This window comes from Xenopus laevis, chromosome 8L, assembly GCF_017654675.1.
Source record: "Xenopus laevis strain J_2021 chromosome 8L, Xenopus_laevis_v10.1, whole genome shotgun sequence".
NCBI classification, from domain to species: domain Eukaryota; kingdom Metazoa; phylum Chordata; class Amphibia; order Anura; family Pipidae; genus Xenopus; species Xenopus laevis.
This window is the reverse complement of record NC_054385.1, coordinates 102,793,893-102,821,627: the sequence shown is the minus strand read 5'-3', so window position 1 is coordinate 102,821,627 and position 27,735 is coordinate 102,793,893. Positions and strand designations below refer to the sequence as shown.

Genomic DNA, 27,735 nt, shown 5'->3' with positions numbered 1-27,735 from the left:
GTTATGTAATTTAATTATGTTCCAGTAATGCTTTCTTTGCCTAATTTGCATATTCTAACCACAAATCCTTCTACAATGTCATAAAACTCTCAAAGAGTCACCCTCTGTCCACATTACTTAGAATAAACATCATTAAATGATTTTACTGGGAAGTTACTTTTATATCAAGCAGCATGCCCCAATATAGGGACCATAGATATCTATCAGATCTTACTATTTAATCAGTAAAATTAGGTGCAGAGAAAACTGAAAAGACAGTGACAGTAAAAAGTGCAAAGATCTAAGATAGGATTGAGCAAACTCCAGCGATGCAGTATAGGTGGTTCGCCATATTCTCTAATTATCATGCTATATGGCAACTAAACAACAACCTGTGGCTTTGCATGACTTAAGAGAAAAATTAGTTTGGAACAACTTGCAAAGCATACACAAAAAAAAATCCAACGTTTATATGTGCCAAAACATGGTGAAAAAATGTGCAAAACAACTTTGTTTCTGCCAAACATATCCCTTTGGAGAAAACTGAAGGCCCACTTTTATCCTCAACATTGGTTGATTGCCCTATCTCTTTCTAAAATTGCTCAGATAATTTGATCAATGCAAGGTGGACCTTGTACTCCCCCCATGACATGTACAGATCAGCCATGACCTTAAGATAAAAAAAAGGGTTCTGGAAGGCATTGTCGAAACATCACAGAGAGAGCTGGAATAAAGATCCCAAAATAAGAGGGCGAGCTGCTGTGTATCAAGCAGAAACCATTTATACTAATAAATATTTTATATTTTAACTCTCGTGTCATGAAATATTAGATGTACTGCACGTTTAGAGTAGGAAAAATGCCAGTGGAAACAAATATGTTGTATTCATATGTTTAGCTTAGATCTTAAATCCTAATGGGATAAACATGAGAGCTGCATGTGTGACAATTACAGCAATTTACTTCATCTTGTGTTTGGATGAAAGGGGACTGGAGCACATTTAGCTTCAGTGCTTCAATGTCTGCAAAATGTGATTAGTTTGTAAAACAGACATTGCCCCCTGCTGACCAATAACTTTTTCTATACCTTGAGATCACTTTGCATTCTGTTCTGGGACTGAACTCGGCTTTCTGTCTTGCTCTTAGGCTTTAGACTCCTTGCTAAATGCAGTGTTTTAACTAAATGACCGCTAAAAGTGATTTATTATAATATGTTTAGTGAAATATTTGCAATGGTATGTTACTACTTCAGTCTATTCCATATGTTTACCCCCATTGTAAATTGTACTACTACTACATATCCATTAAACCGATCTGATCAGACTGATATCCTTGGACTTAATGAGTAGGAGAGGAGTTGTAGTTCTACAAATCCTTTTCATCTATGGGAGGTATAGACGTGCACTAGTCAATGTCAATCAGCTCCTAGCACTACATGGATGAGTATGTATTTACACACACTCACTCGCTTGTAAGCGCTGATTGAAGAATTCTTTGAAAACAGTCAATATAATTCAGCAGTGGGTGTACAAAACTAACGTGTTTATCAGAGGAAGTGCAGAGTGTATAGGCACAAAATGCGTTAGTTTTGTACACCCACTGCTGAATTAAAATAATTATGTGTGCTTTAATAAAGCCAAGTTGCTATTAAATTGACCGTTCTCCAATAATGCTTCAATCAGCACTTACAAGTGAGTGAGTATGTGTAGCTGAAGTCGGAGAGAAGTAGCCGGGTTTTTGCGAGAGCAGTGATCATGAGGAGACGCAGTGAGATGAGTAACCTCCGCCATTTCCACATTATTGTTTGTCCGATTAAATCTGTATTCTTTTATAGTTTCGAGTCTCTTGAACCCTTGCACAAGACAAAGCCAGATTTTTAGTGTGCAGAAAACACAGAGCCTAAACTGTACATTGTGGCCAAATCTGCCATAAACACTTCAGATTTTGGCATTTGTGTATGTATGCAGGAACCTGAAAGAATGTTGTAGCTCCCTGTGGTGACAATGTATATGGCCCTGATTTGTTGTGGATATGTGGCTTATTAATGAAGCACTGTTTAATTGACAGGGAGATCATTGTGTATCACATGCTTCAATTAGTTTGCCTTTGCTTATTTTGTTCTCTAAAAAAAATGAGTGTACCTGGTTTTTAAATGGCTGAATCAGCTATGCATGCCTTTGCAACTCCACCGGCCCAAGGGCTTTTACGGCAAGGATCAAAGACTACCCTAATAGTGTCTAATGCAGAGTGTGCATTGGCAGCTTACACAAAAATACGAGCAGCATAAAAGCACATTTTATTTTCCATATCGTAAAGTTTTCTACTTAAGTTAATATCTCCTCCTCAAATGAAATCTGGAGTGCAGATGAACCCAGCAACAGATACAATGTCCATTGGTTGATTTTCTTTCTACCGTATTCTAAAGCTTTTAGTCATTCATCACAGTCACAGCAAGGTTTTGTAGTATTGTACATTTTAGTTCTGATTTGGCTAAAAACCCCTATGTAATGGGGTATGCATTATTAAGTGGTAATTCTGCAGGACCTACTCATCACCATTAAATTGGATTCAATTAATATCTATCTGGCAGCTGGCAAAAGACTAAACGCTATGCATCTGGCCACCATTAAGAGGAGTAATCATTTTCTGCCTTGATAAGAAAAACCATACTAAACACTCATATTAATGATAGTTTTGGTTCCATTGCTCAAGAGTAATCAATAGGGGATTGCAACTGAGATGGAGAGCTATTTAGATACCTGAGTATGTGGCTGGGAAGATATGACACTTGCTTCCAGATCTTGAGCAATGTAAGAAATGTAAACCATTAGTTACCCTTAAAATTAAACTGGTCAGAGCCTTAAAATGGTCGTAAATGCCAAGATTTGGTCAGGCATTCTGTAGTATTATCTACATTAGGTAGATAATATTGTCAACCATGGTGGACTAACAATTAGCCTTCCTGACAGAATATTTGCATAGATTGTCTAGAAGGATCTACCATGTGTATTTGGGCCTCCCCACCATGGCTGTGGATAGAAGCAGTTACATAGAAGAAACAGGTGTGTGTGTGTGCAAGTGGGATATGTATTCTCAAATTGAGTTTGAGCAACCCTATGAAGAACCAGTATTCTGTTCCTTGGGTTACAGTGAAGATGAGCATTACAAAAGGCTTTGATGACCCATACTGCCCATGCTGATGGCCATAAACATGGAATATATACTCTCAAACAGATGAAAATGTTAAACAATGGGGAACAGGGGGGGTGGAGTTTAATGTTCTGATAGAATGGAGAAAGCCAGGCTAGGAATTGGATCTGAAATTTAGGTTCTAATCCCAAAAATTATCCACCATTATTTATTTAGATTTGCTATACGTGTTTGGTTTATTTTTCACTGCGTTGAATTCCATTTTAGGTCACGCACATAACTATTTTGTCAAAGTTGGCTTTATATCTCATTGATTTCTCCCTCTCTGTCTTTTATGCAGACAGTGGTAATTCGATGTAAATAAAAGCAAAAATCTGCATGCTTCAATAAACCCCCATGACTAAGCCCATAAACAAACAGGGAAGGAAAAGCAGCCGCGGCCAGGACACTTTCTTGAAAAGGAAGGCTGTCCTGAGGAAAATCTATGGATTCCATGTGGTCCATTTTTGGAAATGCTTGAAAATACAGTACATACACGCTGTCTTATCTTCATGTAAAAGTTATTATAAAGACCAATGGCGTGTTTAATCTGCATCAGGAGTGACCTGGGATGTCAGAGGCACTGTAGGGATAGAGGGAATGTAAGAATATTCTTCTTTATTTTCTTCTTCTTTATTTTATACTTTCTGACTAGGGATGTAGCGAACGTCGGAAAAAAAGTTCGCGAACATATTCGCGAACTTGCGCAAAAATGCGAGCGGTTCGCGAACGGTTCGCGAACCCCATAGACTTCAATGGGAAGGCGAACTTTAACATCTAGAAAAGACATTTCTGGCCAGAAAAATGATTTTAAAGTTGTTTAAAGGGTGCAACGACCTGGACAGTGGCATGCCAGAGGGGGATCAAGGGCAAAAATGTATCTGAAAAATCTGCCTGTGTGTGCTTGGAAGAGATAGTGTAGGGGGAGAGCTGTTAGTGATTTCAGGGACAGATGATAGTAAGTTTGCTGGCTAGTAATCTGCTTGATACTGCTCTGTATTGGAGGGACAGAAGTCTGCAGGGATTTGAGGGACATTTTAGCTTAGGTAGCTTTGCTGGCTAGTAATCTACTGTTCTCTTTAAACAACTGCCATACGTTGACCTTGTAGGCATTGTTTGGTGTTTTTTCTGGAGACGGTAATATTATGGATATTTAGACAGAATGTGAACAAGGTCACACAGCTAGATGGCAGTTGGTTGAATAACACACTGGGCAAAAAATGCCTACAGGGCAAATAATGCCTAAAAGGTCAACTTATACACTACTACAGCGTTAGTAAAATAAAAAAAAGTAAAATAAAAAAAAAATGAATATTAAAAAAAAAAAATTAAAGTTGGTGCTGCTGAACTACTAGGAGCAGCAGATTAGCACACCAGTCCCACTCCCCAACACTGCTAGACTAATAGCACTGGGCTCTTATAGTAGTAGTAGTAGTAGTAGTAAAACAACAAAAAAAAAAATAAAAGCAGTCCTTACAAGGACTACTGTTATTGCAGCAGTCAGCAGATGAGATCAGAAGCAGGACAGCTGCCCACTGCAGCTACATACAGCACTGCAGTAGAAGGTAGATTACTAGCCAGCAAAGCTACCTAAGCTTAAATGTCCCTCAAACCCCTGCAGACTTCTGTCCCTCCAATAACAGAGCAGTATCAAAACGATTACTAGCCAGCAAACTTTCAACTGTCCCTGAAATCACTAACAGGCAGCAGCTCTCTCCCTACACTATCTCTTCAGCACACACAGGCAGAGTGAAAAAACGCTGCAGGGCTTCGGTTTTTATAGGGAAGGGGAGTGGTCCAGGGGAGAGCTTCCTGATTGGCTGCCATGTACCTGCTGGTCTGGGGTGAGAGGGCAAAAAAAAGCGCCAACAATGGCGAACCCAAAATGGCGAACGTCGCGCGACGTTCGCGAACTTCCGGCGAGCGCGAACACCCGATGTTCGCGCGAACAAGTTCGCCGGCGAACAGTTCGCGACATCTCTATTTCTGACTTCATCTGTCGTTATTTTGTTTTATTGTACACTGTTTTTTACAGTTCGTGTTGAATAAATCCACTTAGTACTAACTCTACCAGAGTCTATACAGAGAAAACCCTGTAAATATCTCTCACTTTGGAGGAGAGAAAAAAAAAACCTTTTCACCTACTAAACATTTCCCAGTATTGTAGTGCTTTTTACAATAGATCATAAAAAAAACTAAAAAGAGGAAAAAAACTATAAAAGAAAACCTAAGCCAAACAAAGAGAAAGCATTCTAGAAAATGAAAAACAAACTAACTGAAGGACATCTGAGCAAACTAGACGGGAAGCAGCCAGGCTTACACCAGGCTCAAAAATATGAGGAAAGTAAGCACAAATACCTGAGAGCATATGATCAAATGCACGAATGCAAGCGGAATCCTCTTTAGCTTGTCTCATGCTTAGAATTATATTAAGAAAAAGAGCAAAGCTCTGGCAGTGAGTAAGACAGGAATCATTGGTCTCATGCAACTAGTGATATGAACAATTTCCATTTTGTGCTGGAGTCTAACAATTACAGAATCAAAGGTGTTACAGAAGTGTAACAAAGGTAGCAGTTTTTACAGAGACATACACTCATTCAGTAGAGATTATATAACAAAGTGCATAAATACGATCTGGACTACCAAAAATAAATATAGTCTACCTCTTATCCACAGGAACCGTTTCCCAGCAGTAGAACAAAGCAGTAGAATAAAATTGCGACCAGGCCACCCAATTCTCCTCTTCCCCTGGAACTACCTACCACCCTCTGCTGATCAAAACCGTCTCTGCTGGGCCCTGTGGGCCCTGCTTCATGTAAATATAGCATTTTCATAATACTAAACTTTTTTAGTAATATGTGTCTTTTTTAAATATAAGGGCTGCCCCCTGAGATCCTAGGATTCACGGTTCACACAAACAAACCATACATGTTAGCTCACATGAGCCAATTAACAGACAGAGTTTCTTCTTCTTCCTGTTACAGTTAGAGCTGCAGTATTGCTTGTCAGGTGATCTCTGAGGCAGCACACAGACCATCATGAAATGGCGGTTCAAGGCAAGAGATGTAAAAGGGTAATATTTACTCAAATATATATTTCACTTTGGTTAGATTCTTTAATTTGCCACTTAATTTGATATAAACTGTTGCTTAAGTATTCATTTTGGAGGTATCAGCGATGTTGTTTCTTTAAGTGATTGGAGACCCTCTGTGCCTAATCAGACATGTATATATATATATATATATATATATATATATATAAAGATAAAAAAGACCAGCAACACCAGGTTTTTTTGCAAGTAGAAAAAGTGTTATTGCATATGTAACCGACGTTACGTTTCGGTCCCTTTTGGGACCTTTCTCAAGGTATATACTATAAGATATATATATATATATATATATATATATATAGCTATGTAAAAGAAGTAAGGATGATTTAGAAGGATTTATATAAGTATAAGATGCTGTTCCCATGAGCTAGGTTGTAATTCTTAACAGTAATGGGGTCTCCTAAATCTAAACAACAGCATGCACTGTTCTAGGAGCAACAGTGCCTCTTACAGCATAAGAGAAAATAATGTACAGGCCAATAACAGTTCAAGAAAACTCCTTATACAAAGGTGGAAACACAAGGAAAAATATAACCAAGCATACTGCAGAATTTTCGTGATACTTTCTGGGCAACAAACCCAACTATTATCAAGAAAAAAAAAAAACACTGCAACGCTCCAAACATCATTAAAACTAAAGGAATCTAAACAAAATCCACTGCCAACCACCATTAAAAATGCAAACTGTGAAAGATATAAAGCACAGCAGCCTCTCAACAGTTTCATTAAAGGCTCAGCTCCCAAGCCCAGAGCCAAGGAGGGGATCAACAGGCAATAAGTTAACTGTGAGATCAAGCACTCCGAGAGTTCTGCTGTGTAACTAGTTACTAGGTATGTTGCCATAGTCAAAAACAATCAACTGTGGGTACCAACCTTAACATGTAGAGGTGTTACACCTTTCTTTCACTACTGTACAGGCTAAATTGTATTATTAAGATTACCGTGTATTTTTAGAGCGCCAAAATATTGCGCAGCGCAAACTATCCAGCTGGAGGACCAGTAGCAATAAGTGGCCCTCCAGTGGAATGGTATGCCCCCCCCCCGCCTGCTCAGGGTCTCCACAGACTTGAGTGACATAAACAGTTCATTATAATGCAGCCTTAATACATGCTGTGTGCAACCACAGCAAGAAAGAAGAATGCTATTGGAAGTGGTTAAAAAGCACTGATGGAAAAGAACAAGTGTTAATGTGATCAGGAATTCTTACCACTCACATCAATTAGGCTCAACCCTAGATGTTGCTCAATTACAACCCCCTACATGGTTTAACTCCTTATTATTTGTTTAAGGATGCTGAAAGGTGTACTAAAGAAACATCTGGGGACCGTACGCTAACAATCATATGAACTAGGGATGCACCGAATCCAGGATTCAACCAGGATTCGGCCTTTTTCAGCAGGATTCGGATTCTGCCGAATCCTTCTGCCCGGCCAAACCAAATCCAAATCTGCATATGCAAATTAGGGGAGGGAAATCGCGTGACTTTTTTGTCACAAAACCAGGAAGTAAAAAATGTTTTCCCTTCCCACCAATAATTTCCAGGGATTCGGGGGGTTCATCCGGATCCAAAATAGTGGATTCGGTGCATCCCTAATGTGAACTAAGCACATTTAGGAGGTTATTTACTAAACTCCGAATGCAAAAATCACGAAAAATTCATGATATTTTCGGAATTTATTAAACCCTGAGGATGGAAAAGTCTGAATCTGAAAATCCGGCATCTCAGACCAGTCGAGGTTGCATATAAGTCAATGGAAGAAGTCCCAATGTTTTTTTGATGTGCGCTGGGTTTCGTGCAATACCCAGAGGTTTTCTGAGTTTTCAGGTGAAAATTCCAAAAAAATCATGAAATTTGTGAAAATCGGATGAAAAAATCTGAAAAAATCGTGAAAATCAGACTTTTTCCCGCAAAGCAAATTATCAGGAAAATGTAATAATAAAAAAGTGTAAAACACCCAAGTGGATTTGATCGGAGTTTGTAGCAGAAAATATTGAGATAAATTCGGTCTTTGATTAATTACCCCCTTAAAGTTTCTTGTAGGAAAATGAGAGAGTGTCGATCACAGACACAAGAAAACATAGCCTAGCATCATGGAATGCTCATACTGGGCAGAAATGGGATACATTAAAAAATTAATGGACAGAACTTATAATAAATATTTAGATCTAACAGTAGTGTTTATTTTCTGATAAAATGGTTTCCAATATATGATATATATATATATATATATATAATATATTTATTTAATGTAGGCATTCACATATATACATTAAAAGAGACTGTTTTGTCTGGAACACCAGACTTTATTAAATCAAAGCACCTAAAGGCAGGAACAAAAGTTTCATGAAATAACAAAGCAGAAGCATACATATTAATAACATAATCCAAAGAATATCACGTAAGAAGCTGTAGGGCATATAAGCAGTCGAGGAGTTTGCATCTAGAGGTGCATCGCACAGCAACGTCAATGAATTATTAAGTCATAAATCCTAGAAAGGAATTATGTTGAAGTCTCTAAAGAAACAAGCCACCCCTCTAGAACAGTATGTTTACTGTTAGACTAACTGTGAGAGGCTTTGTAAAGGTAAAACTGATATATGTGGTGACTCTATGAATATAACTCAATTAACCATTCTGAGGTATGATTTAACCAAATGTACAATCACAATACATTGGTGTTTGTTTGTTTTTCTTAATTCATGTTTGTGGGTTGTTTGAGCTCAAAGGTTTGTGTTTGAGGTTTGTTAGAGGTTTGTGAGGTTTTATTATACCTGGAATGAACTCACAACTCGAAATGGTTTCTAATTTAAGAAAAAACTCAAATGGAAAAACCTCAAATCAGCGAATCCAGGGGTTAACAACCTGATTAAATTAAAAGAGTTGAAATTCGAATCGCTTGAGTTTTCGAGCTAAACCCACTGAAAAAAAGCACCACGAAAACTAGTAACATCTTCAAACAGTTCAAGGTACCTCTGCCATTGACTTCTAGTGACTTCGACAGGTTTTAACTGGAGTATTTTTGGATTCGAGCTATTACCAGCTTGGGGGTATAATAAATCTAAAAAAATTTGAGTTTGTTAATAAAAACCATTAAAAAAAAACTTTTTTGTTTTTATTAACACCGAAAAATTTTGAGTTTTGATTGAAAACTACCCTTGAAAAACTCGAATTTTTCGAGAAAACGCAACTCGACCTTTGATAAAAAACCCCAATTACTATCAACATCAGATACATGATGGTAACTAAACTGCATGAATTCATTTTGGTAGCAAAACAATCCTATTGGGATTTTTTCATGATAAAATGATTTTTAGCAGATTTAAAGTATGGAGATCAAAATTACAGAAAGATTCCTTATCCTGAAAACCCCAGGTCCTGAGCATTACAAATATCAGATCTTATACCTGTATGTACAACCTGCCTTACTTCTATAATGAATTTATTGTCTCTAAATTGCTCATGTTATTAGTTAGTAAATATTACACTTTCTGGAAAACAAATATTTTGAGAAGTGCTGTGTCAAAGGCTGTGTACTGAAGCTTGCCTTTCTTTCTCATGGCTACAATGAGTATTATGTCATGGCTCAAATATATAATAGTCAAAGCTTTTCACTGCAGAACTGGCCTTTAATTAATGCTTGTTACTCCATAAAAAAAGGGCTCCATTTACACCAGAAATAAAATAATGCTGCCTCCACTTATTGCAGAGCCTGCTTAGATGCTGTATTTCAATGTATACGAGAGCAGTGTGGGTAATGAAGGGTGTGCCAAGCTACAGCCCTGTGCATCTACAACTTCATTCTTTTGTTTGATTAAACAGCTTAATCTTCACAAAGGTTTTTTTTGATGAGATGCAATGCTCTGAAGCAGTGGGTGACCCTATAGTCCAAATCCCACATCTCTTTGATCCCAGGCAGCCACATAAATTAAATTGTAACATATGCCCTACTTTTATTAGCACTGCTGAGGATAGAACTTTGAGTGCTATTACTTTTACAAACCAAAGGACACATTTTGTATAAATGTTCAATAAGCAGGATCAGCAGTAAATTAATGATGATGTCAGGTACCGAGCATGACACAAGTTACAGATTAACAGCAGAAAAAAAAAAGAATTTAAAAGAAAAGTTGCACCACGAGCTTTAACCCTCACTAGTTTAGAGGTCTCCAGCTCTAACAGCAATGTACATAAGAAACTGTTCTTAATATTGTTCTGTCTGTATAAACACGAGGAGGAGTTAGAGGATCAGCCTTTGACTTGGGATTTGATGCTAGTCACCCCGTGGCAACAACCTTGGACAATCCCTAACCCTATTCTCTTGGTGCCCCTGCATATTAATTCACCTATAATAGCTACCCTGATTGCTGTAAAAGACGAAATGTGCTATATAAATAATTCTTGCTTCCCCTTTAAATTTTACAGCACAAGGATATGTATACAGAGTCTGTATACAGGGTCGGACTAGGTCAGCAGGACCCCTTGGGCGTTGCGGGGGCCCCTGGGGTGGTAGCCCCAGTGGGACCTGCACCCACCAGTCAGGAGGTCACAAGGGGCATTTTTAGGTGCGTTTTTAAAATTGCACAGTCGAGCGTAAATATGCCAATGAAACCGCATGATAATTTGCATTTTTGAGCCTGTAGGTTTCTTTTCCCTACATGCATTTATGGTTTTTACTCTTTTCCCAAAATTCCATTTGAAACAATTTTAGCAAATGTTTGTGAAAAAAGGCAAGTGGAAAAGCAATTTACATGCAAAATGTAGCCTGACTGACGCAACGTAATTACATCACCAGCATACAACGCTGCAAATACGTACAAACACAATGCATTGCATGAGAATTTGGCTGCCATATTGAAAATATGCTGCGTATTTCAGCAAAGTGTTTTGCTAAACCTGCAGATCCCATAGAGTTGGACGTTTCATTGGCGTATTAGTGTTTCTGCTGAAAACCGCAAATACTGGCGTTGCATGTCGGATGTTGGCTCACAAGTGCCCCGTGGGAATTGCTATAGTGTACATTCCATTATTTTGGGTAAGGCTTCATTTTGTGCCAAATACATGGTTTTAAAAATGCAACGTAAAAAATGACCTTGCCCGAAGGCATATTTTGATTTGGGCAAAGAATAGCCTACCAACTGTCATATGTATGCATGCAATTCATCCATTCATCCAGCTCAGATGTTGCAGTAACTGACATACATATCTACTGTATATACTGAACAGCACTGCACTCACGTAACCACAGTGCAGTCCCCAAGTTTATGGTTTTTTTTGGGCATATAATTACAAGGGAATTTCTCTAGACAAGCAAATATTATCAAGTACAAAATAATGCACATTTGGCACTAAAGCAAGTTATAACTGGCACCATTTAAAAGGAAATCAGTATGAAAATCTGAAATGGAAAGAAATGTTACCAATTCTACTGAGCTTTGTACTGATGACAAAAATAATACAATCACTGAAGTAGTACATGACATAATGGTGATATGTAAATATAGCGCATTAATACCTGTCTGACCATGATGAAGAAGCTTAATACTTTTCCTTTATTTATGTCTAAGGATAGGGATTTTTTACCTTTAGTATTTAGCTAAAGATTGGATTTGATTTTGTTTTCTCTTAAAGGAGAAGGAAAGGCTTGGTGCACTTGGTGGTGCCAAATGTTAGGCACCCCCAAGTGATTGTATTGACTTACCTGAAAGCCCAGGACGGTGCTCCTATCAGCAGAAAACTGCACCAGCCCAGGGTTATACCAGTGAGCACCACGGACAATCTTCTTCCGTCTTCCTCCTTCGTGCGGCTGTGCATGCGCAGTAGAATGACAAGCCAAAATTTAACAAAAAAGTTGGCTATTTCGTTCAACTGGGCATGTTTTTACCCCGGGAAATTTAAATAAAGAAGAAGCCGGAAAAGGATCGCTCTGTGGTGCTCACTGGTATAACTATAACAAACAAGGGAAAGTTGTGCTCACCACTATTTTTTAAAACCATTAGGCGGGGGTGCAATGAGGCTGTGACCACAAAATACATATAGACAAATACAAGAGTCCTCTGCACTCAACCCATTATCAATATATTTAAGACAGAGACATTTTGTGCATACTGCTACTGAAAAATGCCTTACCCTTTAAACAAAACAGGGATTGTTTGTCCATATATTGCAATATATTTAAGCTGGCCAACTACGTCAAAGTCATCCCATATCTGGCCAGTCCTATGCTCAATTTTATCTGATTCATTAAGGGCAGCCAAGTATGGGGGTTTACTTTGAAAGCAGCAAGTAAGTTGCGGGTAAAACCTAGTCCCTTTGTAAAATGTATAATGAAGCAATAGAATTCTTAATGAATCAGATAAAATTGAGCATAGGACTGGCCAGATATGGGATGACTTTGACGTAGTTGGCCAGCTTAAATATATTGCAATATATGGACAAACAATCCCTGTTTTGTTTAAAGGGTAAGGCATTTTTTAGTAGCAGTATGCACAAAATGTCGCTGTCTTAAATATATTGATAATGGGTTGAGTGCAGAGGACCTCTTGTAGTTGACTATATGTATTTTGTGGTCACAGCCTCATTGCACCCCCGCCTAATGGTTTTAAAAAATAGTGGTGAGCACAACTTTCCCTTGTTTGTTATAGTTATACAGGAGCAGTGACCAGCTCCATGTTGTAGCTCCCACCCTTCCCAGCTATAGTCAGGTGATCCCACTGGTGTCTAATAAAAGGGCAGCCAAGTATGGGGGTTTACTTTGAAAGCAGCAAGTAAGTTGCAGGTAAAACCTAGTCCCTTTGTAAAATGTATAATGAAGCAATAGAATTCTTAATGAATCAGATAAAATTGAGCATAGGACTGGCCAGATATGGGATGACTTTGACGTAGTTGGCCAGCTTAAATATATTGCAATATATGGACAAACAATCCCTGTTTTGTTTAAAGGGTAAGGCATTTTTTAGTAGCAGTATGCACAAAATGTCGCTGTCTTAAATATATTGATAATGGGTTGAGTGCAGAGGACTCTTGTATTTGCTCACTGGTATAACCCTGGGCCGGTGCAGTTTTCTGCTGATAGGAGCACCGGCCCGGGGTTTCAGGTAAGTCAATACAATCACTTGGGTGTGCCTAACACTTGGCACCCCAAGTGCACCAAGCCTTTCCTTCTACTTTAAACTTAAAATGATAGATTCACACATACAGTACCTGTCTAAATGAAAAAAAGAGTAGAGTATTGAAGGAACCATGCAAAAAGAATTCCTCAGATAATTTCCCCCTTTAATAAAATCTCCAAGCAATGTCCAAAATTCTCACATGCAAACACACAGAAATAAGCCCATTTATCACAACTGAATTTGTATTTGTTGCTTGGATATGAGTTTGTAGCTCAGATACTATTAGATATTAGTGCTTTACATATTAATCCTCTACATTGCGCTGTACAGTATAAGGTTGGGCTATAATACTGCTGCACATACTTGTGATGCCTGATATACATTCTGGCATCATGCAAACAATATTGTTGGCTCAAGTCTGAGTGTTGTAAAATAAATAAAATAGTGGAAGTCAGAAGGAAAATTGTTCCTTTCAACTTACAGAACAAAATTGGAGGGTAGCAGTGCCCTCAAGTGGTGAGAGTGTTAAGGTGTCAAAACAAATACTGAACACTATGATTTCTAAAGTCAAAATTAAACATCAAAGAAAACTTGCTCTGCTAAGCCATTTTGTAAATTACTTTTGCATTTTATGCTTCTAATATAAAATATTACTAATTTACATACAATTAGAAGAGGACATATGCAGGTTTCATCTGCGGTGAGATACCATTAAGTACCTTGAAAATTTTTGAGCTGACAGCTAGAAGAGATGACATTCTTCCCTCCAGCCATGCACAATGTTCTAAGCCGCCCCCATTCACTAATTATTGGACCTGGTCAACAATCTGACATGGACAAGATGCTCGCATGGACAATGATGTCACTCATTTAAACGTTATTCTTCACAAAACACTTCAAATAGCATACCAGGAATAAAAACTTTTAAAATTATTTTCTAACACATAGTGGCACAGTATTTAACACTTTGTAGAGTTGAGATCCTAGGTTCAATCCAAGTCAGGGCACTATCTGCAAGGAGTTAGTATGTGCTCCCTAAGCTTGTATGATATTCCTCTGGGTTCCTCCCACACTCCAAAAACAGACAGCTAGATGGCTCCTGATGAAATTAGCCCATGTGTTTGAATGTGATCAAAACCTTAGACCGTAAGTTCCACTGGGGTAGACACTGATTTTTGTAAAGTGCTGCAAAATATGTCCTCATTCCATAAATACAATATTTTTAATATTTAATTTGGCATAAAATTGTATTTTGTGTGTGTTTTTCCCTTTACTTAGGGTGGTGACACACGCTAATTTTCCTGGAAAATTAGTCGCCCAGCAACAAATCTCTTCTTTGGGTGACTCTAGTATTAGAGTTCTTTCCCCGATTGCACTTTCAAGTTTTTATATTTGGGTTTTTCATATATAAGCGAAAATTCGAGTTGCAAGTTTATTCCAGGTAAAAAAACTCGACCTTTGATAAATAACCCCCAAAATGTCAACTTGTTTATTGCCTGACAACAGGGTAACTTATGACACACAAAGCAACTGCTGTTAGATGTTTTGCTTCACAGCAATAAAGTAAATTATACATCCACTCAAACACAGACAGAGGACCAACTATAAAATAGTGTAGCAATCCACCACAACCCATCAGATACTTTTTTTCATATGATAGATTAATGATAATGGGATATCACATCAAGCACGTGTAGGATCAAGAGAAGGGAACAGCTGTGCACATCCCTTCCTACATCTGATACCAGTTACAGTGTTACAGGGTTACAGGCTTTTTTTCAGCCTAATTCTGCTGTTATTTATTAGTATTTTCACTCTAAAATCTTTGTGAAATACAAACAGGATTCTGTTTTCCTGTTGTGTGCTGATAACGATCAAGGCCACATTTAGGAAATGGGGGGGGGGGGGGTGTCACTGGCAAAACAGAAAGGCTGCAATCCTTATCTGAATACAGAAAGTAGCAATGTCCAACCTGTAATCTTGCAGGTTGAAATACAACTCCCACCAATGCCTCTGTCAGCCTTTCTCAGGTTAGTTACTGCACATGCGTCTGACCCAGGAAATTCAAAGAGCGAAGAAGCAAGAAAAGGATTGCTCTGTGGTGCTCGCTTGAATAACTCCAGGCCAGTGCAGTTTTCTGCTGATAAGAGTACCGGCCATGAGAGTCAGTATGTACAATCACTTTGGGGTGCCTAACTTTTGGCAACCCTAAGTATAAAATGACTTTTCTTCTCCTTTAAGTCCAAAGCTACCTGATACAGAATGCTGACAGGTAGTGATTATATTATTAAGTAACATAGCGGGGAAACTTCGGATATTCAGTTTTCATGATGCAATATTTATGTAATTTCAGCATGTAACAAAAGCAACTCACCAATTATAAGACAGAAATAATATTTTAACTAGGTTGCATGCAAATATTTCGCCAAAGGATCTATGGTGGCTCTAATACATATTCTTTTCATGCCAGGCTTTGGCAAGGCTATGGAATTAACAAAACAAAAGTCAATGCAAGTGACTGCAATTCCTTACCTTCAGCTCCTCTGTCTCATCCTTGTGTTCTCTCTTCAAGTGCAGGATAGCAGCCTGATACTCTGTAAGATAACATTTGACACGTTTGTCTCTGAAATGATCAATAAATAATGGCATCCCCTACCCTCTAACAATTTCACATCCACGGGACTTAAAACAATAATCGTGTGCATAATAACAAGACATCATTTATTCAGTGGTGTGTGGTTTGCCACCTACAAATCCAATGACTTGGAAATAACTCATAATAAAGCAGTCTAGAATTTCTGAGGCTTATCCAATTCCAATACAGCCTAGCAACCAGGCACTGGTTTGAATGACAGACTAGAAAATTAATAGTCAGTCAGGGTCAGGCATAAAAACAGCATAAAAACAATGTACAATCTAGTTTTATGGAGTAAGAGGGTTTATGGTTGGTCTGTGACTCCCAAAAGTTGCAAAAAGGCAGGAGAGGTTGGAAAATAACAGTGTGTGGGGGGGGGGGGCTAACATTTTGGCATCTCCTCAATGAATGTAGATTTCCTTCTGCAGTACCAAACCATACAATACCTGTGCTATAGTTAATGGACCGTACCCTGCATTATATGCTTCCTAAGTATCTTTACACAGATGCAGGCATACTGAATCCTAGTGACCTAGAAAAAATGAGGTCATCTGAGGGAAAATGTTAACAACGAATTCTGGAATTGGTATGGAACATTCTACAATGCAGACTAACCAAAAGGATTACATCAAAATGCCTCCATCTCATCAGGACAACAACATGAATTCCCTTTTATTTAACCTTGCCCTAGAGGCAAGTTTATGTGCAGTATTAGCAAAAACTTTGGTTCTCCTATTACCTAGCTAGTGTGAATAAAACAAAGGGATTTAATGTATATTTTGTACTGTGCTTGCTTGGTGTTTTCTTCTATTGGTACCAGCAATTGTCTATGGTTGAGCAATGTCAACCTTTATGGCTACACTACATGGGGGATTTTAATCAGATTTTGTGGGTCAGATTTTATCTGATCATGCCACACAACTGCACGAGATTTTATTGGTTCCTACAAAATCTGATATCCATAGCTATAATGTAAAGTCAGAGATGGTGTGGTTTATTCATGCATCTATATCTGACAGTCAACGTATTTCAATGTGAAAAACAGTTGAATCAGATTCTGTCTAGTTGGATGAAGATGCAGCTTGCTGCATTTGCATCTGACAGCCCTGTGGCATCCGATTGCAAATCTTCCATGTAGTTAACACATCAGATTTTTGTATCAGTCCCGCTATATTTTGACCCATGTGACTGCATCCAACTTGTAGGATGTGTTCTGTTGACATCCAACAACATCCTACAGAGTGCCTGTGTAGTTTAGCCCTTAGAGAGGAAAGGGATGATCCCAGAAGTGTGAGGGTGGTTGTGACCTCAGAGAAATGTTAAAGGGGACCTGTCACCCAAAACAATTATTCAAAATCCTATTTTATCACATTAGTCAAGCAAAATGAACTTTAATTACACTGTATAAATTATTTGAATCTTGTTTCCTTCAGTCTGGAAATTCAAGATGATAGCAAGCAGGCAGCAGCCATTTTGTGGACACTGTTTTTAAGGAAAGCCTTGTATCATCTCAGAATTTTGTTTGTGCACCAGAATAGGGGACCCAATGTCCGTTCCCATGCCCTGGCTACACAATTAAATGGTAAAGAGAACTGGGGGAATGTGTGGAGAGCAGTGACATCTAGGAAGTGTTGAATGGAAAGTGAAAGTAATTGTCTGCCCCACCTCTATGCCCATGGCATAGAGGAGGGGCAGACAATATTTGATTGACAGCTGAGATTTTTAAATGAGTTTACAACAGCTATGAATGCTTTAATAAAAAATAGAAATTGGATTTCATGTTTAATTTGAAAATGACTTTTATTATACAGATTTTTGTGTCTGGGTGACAGGTCCACTTTAAATTATTTTCAGACACTATTCTGGATGGATATTCATCATGTGACATTGCCTCACTAGTACCTAAAGGAAGCACGATTGAAAACGGTAACGTGTTTTGGGGATGGTTTTTTTTCTAACGAATTTTTCAAAAAATGTAAATGTTACTGGTCCTTTAAGAAAAGATGACAGCCAGCCACAGGCAAGCAGAGCCAGAGAGCAATGCAATGGAATAGAATATTAATAATTAAGACGCTCATTTATCACCAAATCGACCATTCTGCAGTAGGCAGAGCCATGTTCAGTCATTAAGTAGCTAAGTGATATCGTCCTTTTGAAGTTTGAGTCCAATAGCTCAGCAACACTAGGGCTAAAATGGGGTAGAACTCCATTCCATGGCCATCTATATGTTCCTTGTAGCAAATGGAGCAGAGGCAGCATCTCCTGACTTGGAGATGGGTTCACGTGTCTATGCAACTGCAGCAGCCATTCTTTTGCCTTATCCACTAATAACAGCTGTGAGTATAGCATAACAGGATTAGCAGTCTAGTGAACTCTGCACTGAAACAAGTGCGCTGTCCTCTGGTGACTTAAAGACAAAAATGCAAATATTGAGCTTATTGATTGTATTCGTTAAAGGTACTTGTGTCTAAATGCACTTACATATATTTTCGCCAGGCACCAATGCATCCTCCCATTCTGCTCTGATGATTAGCATGCAAGTGTATCTACTGGCATTAGGAAACCCTGCACGTTGCAGTTGTTTCAGGGTTCATATGGGGGGGGGTATGTCAATAAGTGCAACATACTTCTATCCAAAGAATCATACCCCAATTTAACTTTAAAGTCAATGACACACTCCTCACTCTGTACATTTTGCTGCAACTTGCGTCCAATTTGTAAATAATCAAATCTCCATACAACTGCAATTTCCTTGAAGTTTAGGAAAAAAACTTAATAATGAGTAAACGCATGCTGATTTAGGTGTGAAATTGCACTTTTTGCACTGTACCTGCAGGTGCAAAATATCTAGGACGTGTTTTATTTTCTGGTGCCCAAACGCCAGATTTGACCTTGCATGTAAAATAATGTAAAATACGCTCTACTTTCTATAGGCTGTCCAGCAGTCCTGGGATTGGAGAGGGATGCACAGGGATGCCATCCCTTCACTTTTTTATAGTAATAGTATCCCCTTAGTGGGGATGCAAGACTTCTTCTTTATTTTGCTCCTCTCCACTTTTGCATGCAAGTAAAATGAAGAGGTACAATATAATATAGTTAAATATAAATGGGATAAAAAGAGAGAAACGATTGCTGGGAGAGAAATAGAGAAGAGATTAGTGAGTAGTGTTTAACAGATAAAGAAGGTGGAGGCATCAGAGAGGGTTATAAAGAAAAGGAGAGAAGAATAAAACAGGGGAAACAAAAAGAGAAATTAAGGTATTAAAAAGGAGCAGATTAAGGAATAGTGAGAGAATGATATATATGACATAATTTTGGGTAATGCAGAATATAATAGGGTTGTGCTAAGTTATGACACACATTACACAAGCACGGTGCTGTGTTTGCAGAAGCTGAATTGTCAGCCAAGAAAAGCCAAATTCACAATTTTAATTTTGGGGTCCCTACAGGTCACATACTTACGTAAATCTACGCATACTGGGCATCAAATTGTGCATTAGAAGGAAATAGCAAAATGGAAATAGCAAAATGGCTTTGCTTTAAAGTGGGTGAAACCAGACACTGTTGGTCTTTGAGGCTTATTATGACAATGTATATATACATCCACTGCTAAAATGGTATTAATGGAGCGTCCAAAATCAAAACCACCAGGCTTTCTTAAGGGCAACACATGTAGGAAGCATCCAATAATTTGACAGTAACATAACTTTAAATATGATACTGCCCATGTACTTTCCAGCAAATTCTCACCTGCTCCATCATTTGGACCGTTAATTTCATACAGATGGGTGCAATGTTATCATTTAGGGGGTGATTTATTAAAGGTAAAGTTGTGGTTTTTTTTGAGCGTAGACTCAAATTTTTTTGGGGGGGGACTTGAATTTTTCTAGATTTATTACTCCCCGAAGCTGCTTAAAACCTGAATTCCGAAAATACCCCAACCTAAAACCTGTTAAGGTCATGTAGAAGTCAATGGCAGATATCCCTTTAACCATTTGAAGATGTTTTTTGCCTTCATGATTTTTGTTTTTTTTTATGCTGGTTTGTGCTCAAAAGTTCGATAAATTGTTTAAAAAAGAGAACATAGGTAAACAATTTCCCCTCTGCTTAGCCTGGTGGCAAAGAATATCTATAAAAAGTAAGGGAATTGCTATTGAAAAACTGCAGAGCCTTTTTTTGGGCTTCTGTACCAGCCCAAGGCAACCACAGCATTTTAGCAGGGAATATCTGTATCTCCAAAGATGCCCCAGTAGCTCCCCACCTTCTTTTCTGCTGATTCACTGCACATGCTCTGTGCTGATGTCTCTCACTAAGCCTAGGGACCCACTCACAATATACAGTACCCTTAGAATATAAATGTCACAATATAAGGCTGATTCGTCATTAATACAGATAATTACTACATGGCAGCACAGAAACCAGTGCAACTAGCATCAGCATTTAATAATCTGCCCTGTAGCATCATCTTATTTTACAGGTCTACCTGATTTTCTGCTTGATAATTTGTGCCAACCCCTAAGCTTAGCTTCTCAACAGCTGCTCAGAGCCCACTGAGCATGTGAGTGTCCCAGACACTTTCCAAGATGGTGACCCCCTGTGACAAGTTTGAAGTCCTGGATCATTGCTGCTATTGACAAGCTGAAACTTTAGGCTGGTGCAATAAGTTCAGTATATAAAAAAGGCATTTTTAGCCACATTCATTTTTAGGGTTTAGTTCTCCTTTAACTGCACTGATGCTTGCAGCACTTAATGAATGGGGCAGAATTTATGAGTAGCCATTTATGAGGTTTGCTACCGACTACTGAGCCTGGCACCACCATGTACACGGCAGCCTCGAAAATGCTTAGTGTGCTGGGCCTTCCGAGAGTAGATAACCTTACAGCCAGAAACGTAACTAGAGGGGGCGGGCCCTGGCTCAGGACGCGCAGCCTGGCCCCCCGCCCCCCTCCGTACACCCGGAACTGGCCGGGAATTAGCGGCGCGTGAACTGCCGGGGGGGCCCTGAGGGGGTGCGGGCCCTTGCTCGCACCCCCTGCTCCCCCGGTAGTTCCGCCACTGCTTCAGCATCTCTGTAACATAAATCTAGAATTTAATACAAATATATAAAGGGTCATAACTAATTTATGCTGCTAGTTAGCTAGCAAACTGAGCAATTATCTTACTGCAGTAACACAGCTAACTGTTAAATCTACCTCAGATCAGAAGCATGTCAGACTGTTAAACTGAGCTTCTGCACAATCATGTTTGCAAAAGGAGTTGAACCAAACATAGAAGGGTGTTAGCTCGGATCCTGTCTGACATATGCAACTCCCACCTTATCTTAGTTGAATAATGGCATAAACATATATTTGGTTTAAAGCTCATCCAGCTATTTTTAGTATATGCAAAATTATATCTGGTTACATCAGACGGGTTATGGGCAGAGAGGAATGCCTACAGACCTGTCTATGTTAGCCTCACCTAAAAGGTGTCCTACCTGATGGCTGGACAAAGAGCATAACTACATACTTCCTGGTTACATATTCATTAACATTATATCAGTAATTGGTGAGTTACTTGTAAACAACATTATACTGAATGCCACAACATTATATCCTGAAGTAACTAGGAAACAACATTCTACTCAATTACAAACCATTATATTCAATCTCCACAGTTAGTAATGCTCAATAAGACTGCATACAGCAAGGGGCACATTTATTAAAGGTCGAATTTCGAATTCATGTGAGTTTTTTAAAACTCTCATATACTCCCATAAATTAAAAAAATATTAAAATCGAATTTTTAATATTCAGATGAATTAAAATGACCTGAAAGCTCGAATCTAATTCGATCAAACTTGATTCCAGTTTTTTCTCTTGAATGTCAGAAAGGCTGCAAACATCTCCAAATTGATCCCTGGATCTCTCCCATTGACTTATACAGCAATTTGGCAGGTTTTAGGTAGTGAATAGTCGAATTTGAATTCTTAAAGTGTCAGGGTCCAAATGATTTTAATTTTCAATTCGACCCTTGATAAATCTGCCCCGAAATGGCAAAATAGACAACCTCAAATTGAGAGGGCTGATAATATTAGGGGCAAGGTTTTGATATTCATAGGCAAGAATATGCCATTGGGATAAATAAATGTAAAAATATAGTCACACGACACACAGCATGAAGGAATGTATCAGGTTTTTAAACCAATACCTTGCAGGTTTTAAAACTGAACAGTCCGTTTAAAAAACTGGGCTGTCAAGTTTAAAACCGATGGCAACCCAAATTTGCACATTGTTCTCTTTTCAAAAATAAGCCCCTATATGAGAACACAATATTTACATTTGGCCTAATTAAAGATTGTAATTATAAGCAACTTACCAATATCCATTGATTATAAGTTTTAAAAGAATTTAAATATATTTTCTATTGAAAGCAGTATCTGCCTGTCATTTCTATTCTCTGCCCTGGTGCTTCTGAATTTTGAAACAATTTAGTCGGAGCCATCCAATTAACTGACACGTGAAGATGGATGCAAGACTGTTCTCTACTGCATTATTTCAAGGGTCAACAAATCTGCTTTCAATTGCAAATACATTTACACAAAAATTTAAAACCACTGACATTTTTTGATAAATGTAGATTGGAAATTTGCTAACAATTATACTCTCCTTCATCAGACAAAAATGTATTTTTATATTCACATGCCTTTTAAAGGGGTTGTTCACCTCCCAACAATTTTTCAGTTGAGTTGTTTTTAGTTTATCAGAAATAAAGACTTTTTCAATCACTTTCTATTTACTATTTGTGAAATATTATTGAAATTTAACAGGCAGATTTATCAAAATGTAAAGCTTAGTAATTAAAAACTCACTCACGTTCTATTCATTCCTATGGGATTTTTAGAATTTTATTTATCAATGGGTGAAAGTTAGAACTCACCATTTGATAAATACGGTTCTAAAAATCCCATAGGAATTAACAGAATGTGGGTGAGATCTTATTTATTCGACTCTAAGGGTAGGGGCACACTGGGCGATTCGGGGAGATATGAATCACGTTTCGGAAAACAAATTGCCACGTATGCTTTAGCGCAGGTGATTTTTCATTTTAGCCAGCGTAAGAGAGAGGGAATGCGTTCGGGGAGATTGGTCGACGCAAAGACAAGGCGATAAGTCCCAAGGCAACTAAATCTCCCCGAATTGCCCAGTGTGCCCTACCCTAAACTCACATTTTGATAAACCTGCCTGATAATTTCTTTTTTTTTTCTTTCTAAAGCAGCTCTGGGACGGGGGTCTGTAAACTGATGTAAATCATAGATTAATTGATACATTTGTTGAAATATTTGTTTTCTTTGGCCCTGCTGAACATAATCATCCAATTAAGGGCAGCTGATATAATTGATACTATAGTTGCTTGCAGTTCCCAGATGCTGCTGAGAAATGTAGCAAATTAAAGAGCACCAAAGGTGCGGGCTAATAGAGCCGTACTCCAGTTGGAGGTAACAGTAGTATTTATTTTTTTCATTTTAATTGCCCCCCACCAGAACTAGGACACCCACTCCGGAAGGGAGCTACTGGTTTGAGCATGCGCATAATGAGCGAATGCCGTAACTTGCTCATTATGCACATACACGTGATGTCAGAAGCTCATTATGCACATGCGCTCTGCGCAACATGGCTGCACCCACTGGGAGCTCCCTCCTGGTGTGATTGTCCAGGGCTGTTACCCCTCCGCGATCATACAAAGACTTTATTTTTGCATCTATGGCCAGGCTTAAGGGCACCTTTTAGGTGAAAATATTCTCCCTAGCCAAAGTACTTTATTAGCCCGCATGTTTGGCTGGAGAAAATATTTTCGACTAAGGGTAGGACTACAGGGCCATTTTTGGCGCGATCCGACACGCTGTGCAAAAAAGCAGGTGTCAAGTCAGATGCGATGGAAATAAGGTAAGATATACAAAGGTCGGATGAAGTCGAATCGTTGATCCGACGCAACACGACTATTGGATGCAGACGCAGCGTGCAGCGTCTGTATCCGACAGTCGTGTCGCGTCGGATCAACACTGCAACACCATCCGACAATGCTATTACTTGCCTTATTTCTGTTGCATCCGACGTGACGCCTGCGTTTTTGCGCAGCACGTCAGATCGCACGTAAATCGCCCGTGGAGTCTTATCCTTACAGGTGACCTTTAAGCTGGCCATAAATTGCAAAAATAAAGTCTTCATATGATTTTCAGACCGTGTCTGGATTGTCGTACCATGGCAATTGGTTGTTTAGTCGATTGGACAGGTTAGCAGATTTCTGTTGGCTAACGATAATAACTCTGCATGTATTGTCTATCTGTCAATATCAGTGGATGACCGTTACAAGTATTTGTCAGACATAACATTGTACAATTGCAGTCTGTCAATTAATAGCCAGGACATCATCTGATTTGTTCTTTTTACTACCTTATTTAATCTGAATGGTTGGTTGTAGGTCGGGAGATTGCAACGAACAATCATCTGTCGGACATAAAGATATATCTGCACGACCGTCTATGGCAGGGATCCCCAACCTTTAGAACCCGTGAGCAACATTCAGAAGTAAAAGGAGATGGGGAGCAACACTAGTATGAAAAATGTTCTTGGGGTGCCAAATAAGTGCTGTGATTGGCCTTTAATAGCCCCTATGGGGATTGTCAACCAACATTGAGACTCTGTTTTGCAGTACAACTGGTTTATATGCAACTAAAACTTGCCTCCAAGCCTGGAATTTAAAAATAATCACCTGCTTTGATGCCACTGGGAGCAACATCCAAGGGGTTGGAGAGCAACATGTTGCTCGCGAGCTACTGGTTGGGGATCACTGGTCTATGGCCTTCTTAAAGTAACAAATTATAAAATTTCAGTGCCACTTCCCATTGTTTAAATGAATCTTGCTCCATCCAATCATTGGCAAATATTCTGCCCTGACAATTCTCACACTGCAGACGATCATTTGTCTATTTCCTGAAAATGTGACGTCACGTAAATAGTACGAAACAAGCTTCTTTCTGTGTCTATAAAAGTGAATAGGTGATTTACAAAAGGAAAATATATTACATTTTACTGCACTGTTTAGTTCAGCCAATATGTACCAGATATGCTTTTCATACACAGATAAAAGATAAGACTAAGCCAGTGTTATTGCTATATAACTGGTCCGCCTCTAAACTGGTTATGTGTGCTATAAAACTTTTCGAGGTAGAGGAGAGTGGACATTACTCCACTTGTTTCACACAATTTCATTAAGCTGACAAACTGGTTCCACTCCTTTTGCATCTGTCTAGAATAAGCAGCCAACTGAAAACCTATTTTTGTTCTCCCATTGAAACATGACTGTGCTTCAATTCCACTGCACAAGCTTCCATTGTGTTTCACAAGCACACACCATAACAGTGGCAGATAAAATGGCTGGGTTTCAGAGAATGCAAATGTGTCCTGAACTACAGCAAGCTGCTCACTGTAAAGTACAAGTGTAGTAGAACCTAGCCGACCCTGTTTGTAAAAATCAAGGACCATACGAATGAAAAATCCATGATATAATTTGCTATGGAGTTTCTAGCTAGCTTTATAACTGTCTTTTCACCCTCTTTGTAAAAATATGCCCCCTAAATGTATTATGATTATGTGGTATGATCACCACATAATATGAAGGGTATTCTCATTCCCAAACCACAGGTATTAATATGAAGGCGGTCCTGCTTTTGATGCTATAACAGGCTCTGATCATCTAAGAAGCCTTTCCAAAAGATGTTGGGACAATTTGCTTCCATTCAGCCACAATAGTCTTAGTGAGACTGGGAACCAATGTTGAGCCATCAGGCCAGGCTTGCAGTTGGCATTTTGGAATTCTGTACACAAGTAGGGAGCAAAAATGTCAATAATGTCATTATTGCACCCTTAATTTGCTTTCAGAGAAGCCAGCCCAAACAATGGAAATAGCTCCAGACCAAACTTTACCATTGTTATTATTAATGTATTCATTATTCAGGCAGCTACCGTTTTCCTGGTATCTGCCAATATTAGGCCTTTCCATCACCAAATGGTGAAATGCCATTATCAGTCCAGAGGATGTATTTTCACCACTCTATGGTATAATGGTACCCCACTCAGGTCGATGCTTGGCACTGCCCATGTGATGTTTGGTTTGTTTGATGTCGGTAACTTATAAGTCTTGACTTCTACATTTAAGTGTAGTGTGTGTGTGTGTGTGTGTGTGTGTGTGTGTGTGTGTGTGTGTGTGTGTGTGTGTGTGTGTGCGTGTGGACAAATAAGAGGTTTGTTATTTTAGCAATCGGGTTCAATGGCTGGACCTGCCTTGTGAAGGCACTAGTACAGCAACTTTTGCATATAAGACTAACTGGCCAGTAATTTTCACTACATTTCGTTGTGCACATTGATTAAAATAGCAAAGCATATATATCTATTAAAGGACATGTGAAGCCTACATTTTCCTACCATGTATATAAGTTGGGCACATCTCCACCACCCGAATGTCATTATTTGTACTGCATACATCCCCTCCATTTACCAGAACCATCACATTTCCCTTAAACAAATAGGTTTCATTTGGCGGGCCATTTCCCCTCTGACACATCATCAGTGCATTTATATCTTCAAACACCATATATGCGATGTAAAGTTCACACAGTTAAATAATGTACTATGATGACAAGTCCTGATTGGACTGAGCACTGTAATGGTTACTCTGAGTTCAGAAGAGGGGGTTAGGATTTAAAAATAGGAGCAGACAGCTAGAGCAGAGTTTCTATGGGAACCAGCAATGCAATTTATTCATTGGCTACTAGACAGGAGGGTGTTTTTATTAATCTGAGTTGAGAAGAACTGAGCATGCTCAGTAGCCAACAGCCAAAGGAAATTCTGAGGGAGGGGGCAGAGTGGGTTAGAGGAGCCGAAGGAATCCTAAGTGATTAAGGGAATACTGCAGCCTTACTATTAACCTTTGAACAACCAGAGTGGCAGGTATTTAGAGACTTCAAAGAGGCTCTTCGGTGATTAAATTTTTGTGTGAGGGGTTTTCATGTCCTTTAATATCACTTCAGTACGGCATACATAGCACTATATTTCACAATTATGAACTTTATTTTCACTCCATATATTTAGTAATTCTGCTCTCCCTCATAAAGAATAAGCATAAGGGTCATCTTCTAGTTATGGCTTGATTTTTCACCATTTATTTTGAATGTAATGGTAACCTCTGCATTTATTTTTTTAAATTGAAGAGTACAACTACTAGTATCTTTCATGACTTTCACTGGTGCTTTATACACAGTCATGAGTGCAATGCACCTTTCATCACCACTCCACCCATCAAACACTCATATCAGGGTGTGCACTCCTAACCTCCACCTTTATTCAGTTGTGTGTCCATCAAACAAGGAAGCCACTGGGGAAGCTAGGAGGAGTATGTTGTTAAAGTGGAGCCTGTAATTCTGATTACTCAGAAATGTGCCCACTTTTATGATTTCTTCAAGCGCCAAATGTTACACATGCTTTTTTTAATAGTGGAGCTGATATGAAATATGGATTCATAGACAATATTGATGAATCAGCGCACAGCCTCCCACAACACATAGCGAATGCGTCAATCCTTTACCTATGGATGCACTGTCATCCCAAATATCAGCTTATCAATGAGAAAAAGGAGAGCACTCTAATGCAGATTAACTGCAGTTAATCTGCATTAGA

General features: G+C 38.8%; 1 protein-coding gene across 2 annotated transcripts in view; it reads right to left on the bottom strand.

The window, feature by feature from the left end:
• The window catches only part of fmn1.L (formin 1 L homeolog), a 139,127-nt gene that overhangs the window by 62,562 nt on the left and 48,830 nt on the right, over positions 1 to 27,735 (bottom strand). For both annotated transcript variants that reach the window (XM_018231168.2, XM_018231169.2), the window contains one exon: positions 15,919 to 15,980. In XM_018231168.2, coding sequence (XP_018086657.1) covers positions 15,919 to 15,980 — 62 coding nt within the window. The remainder of the gene's footprint in view (positions 1 to 15,918; positions 15,981 to 27,735) is intronic.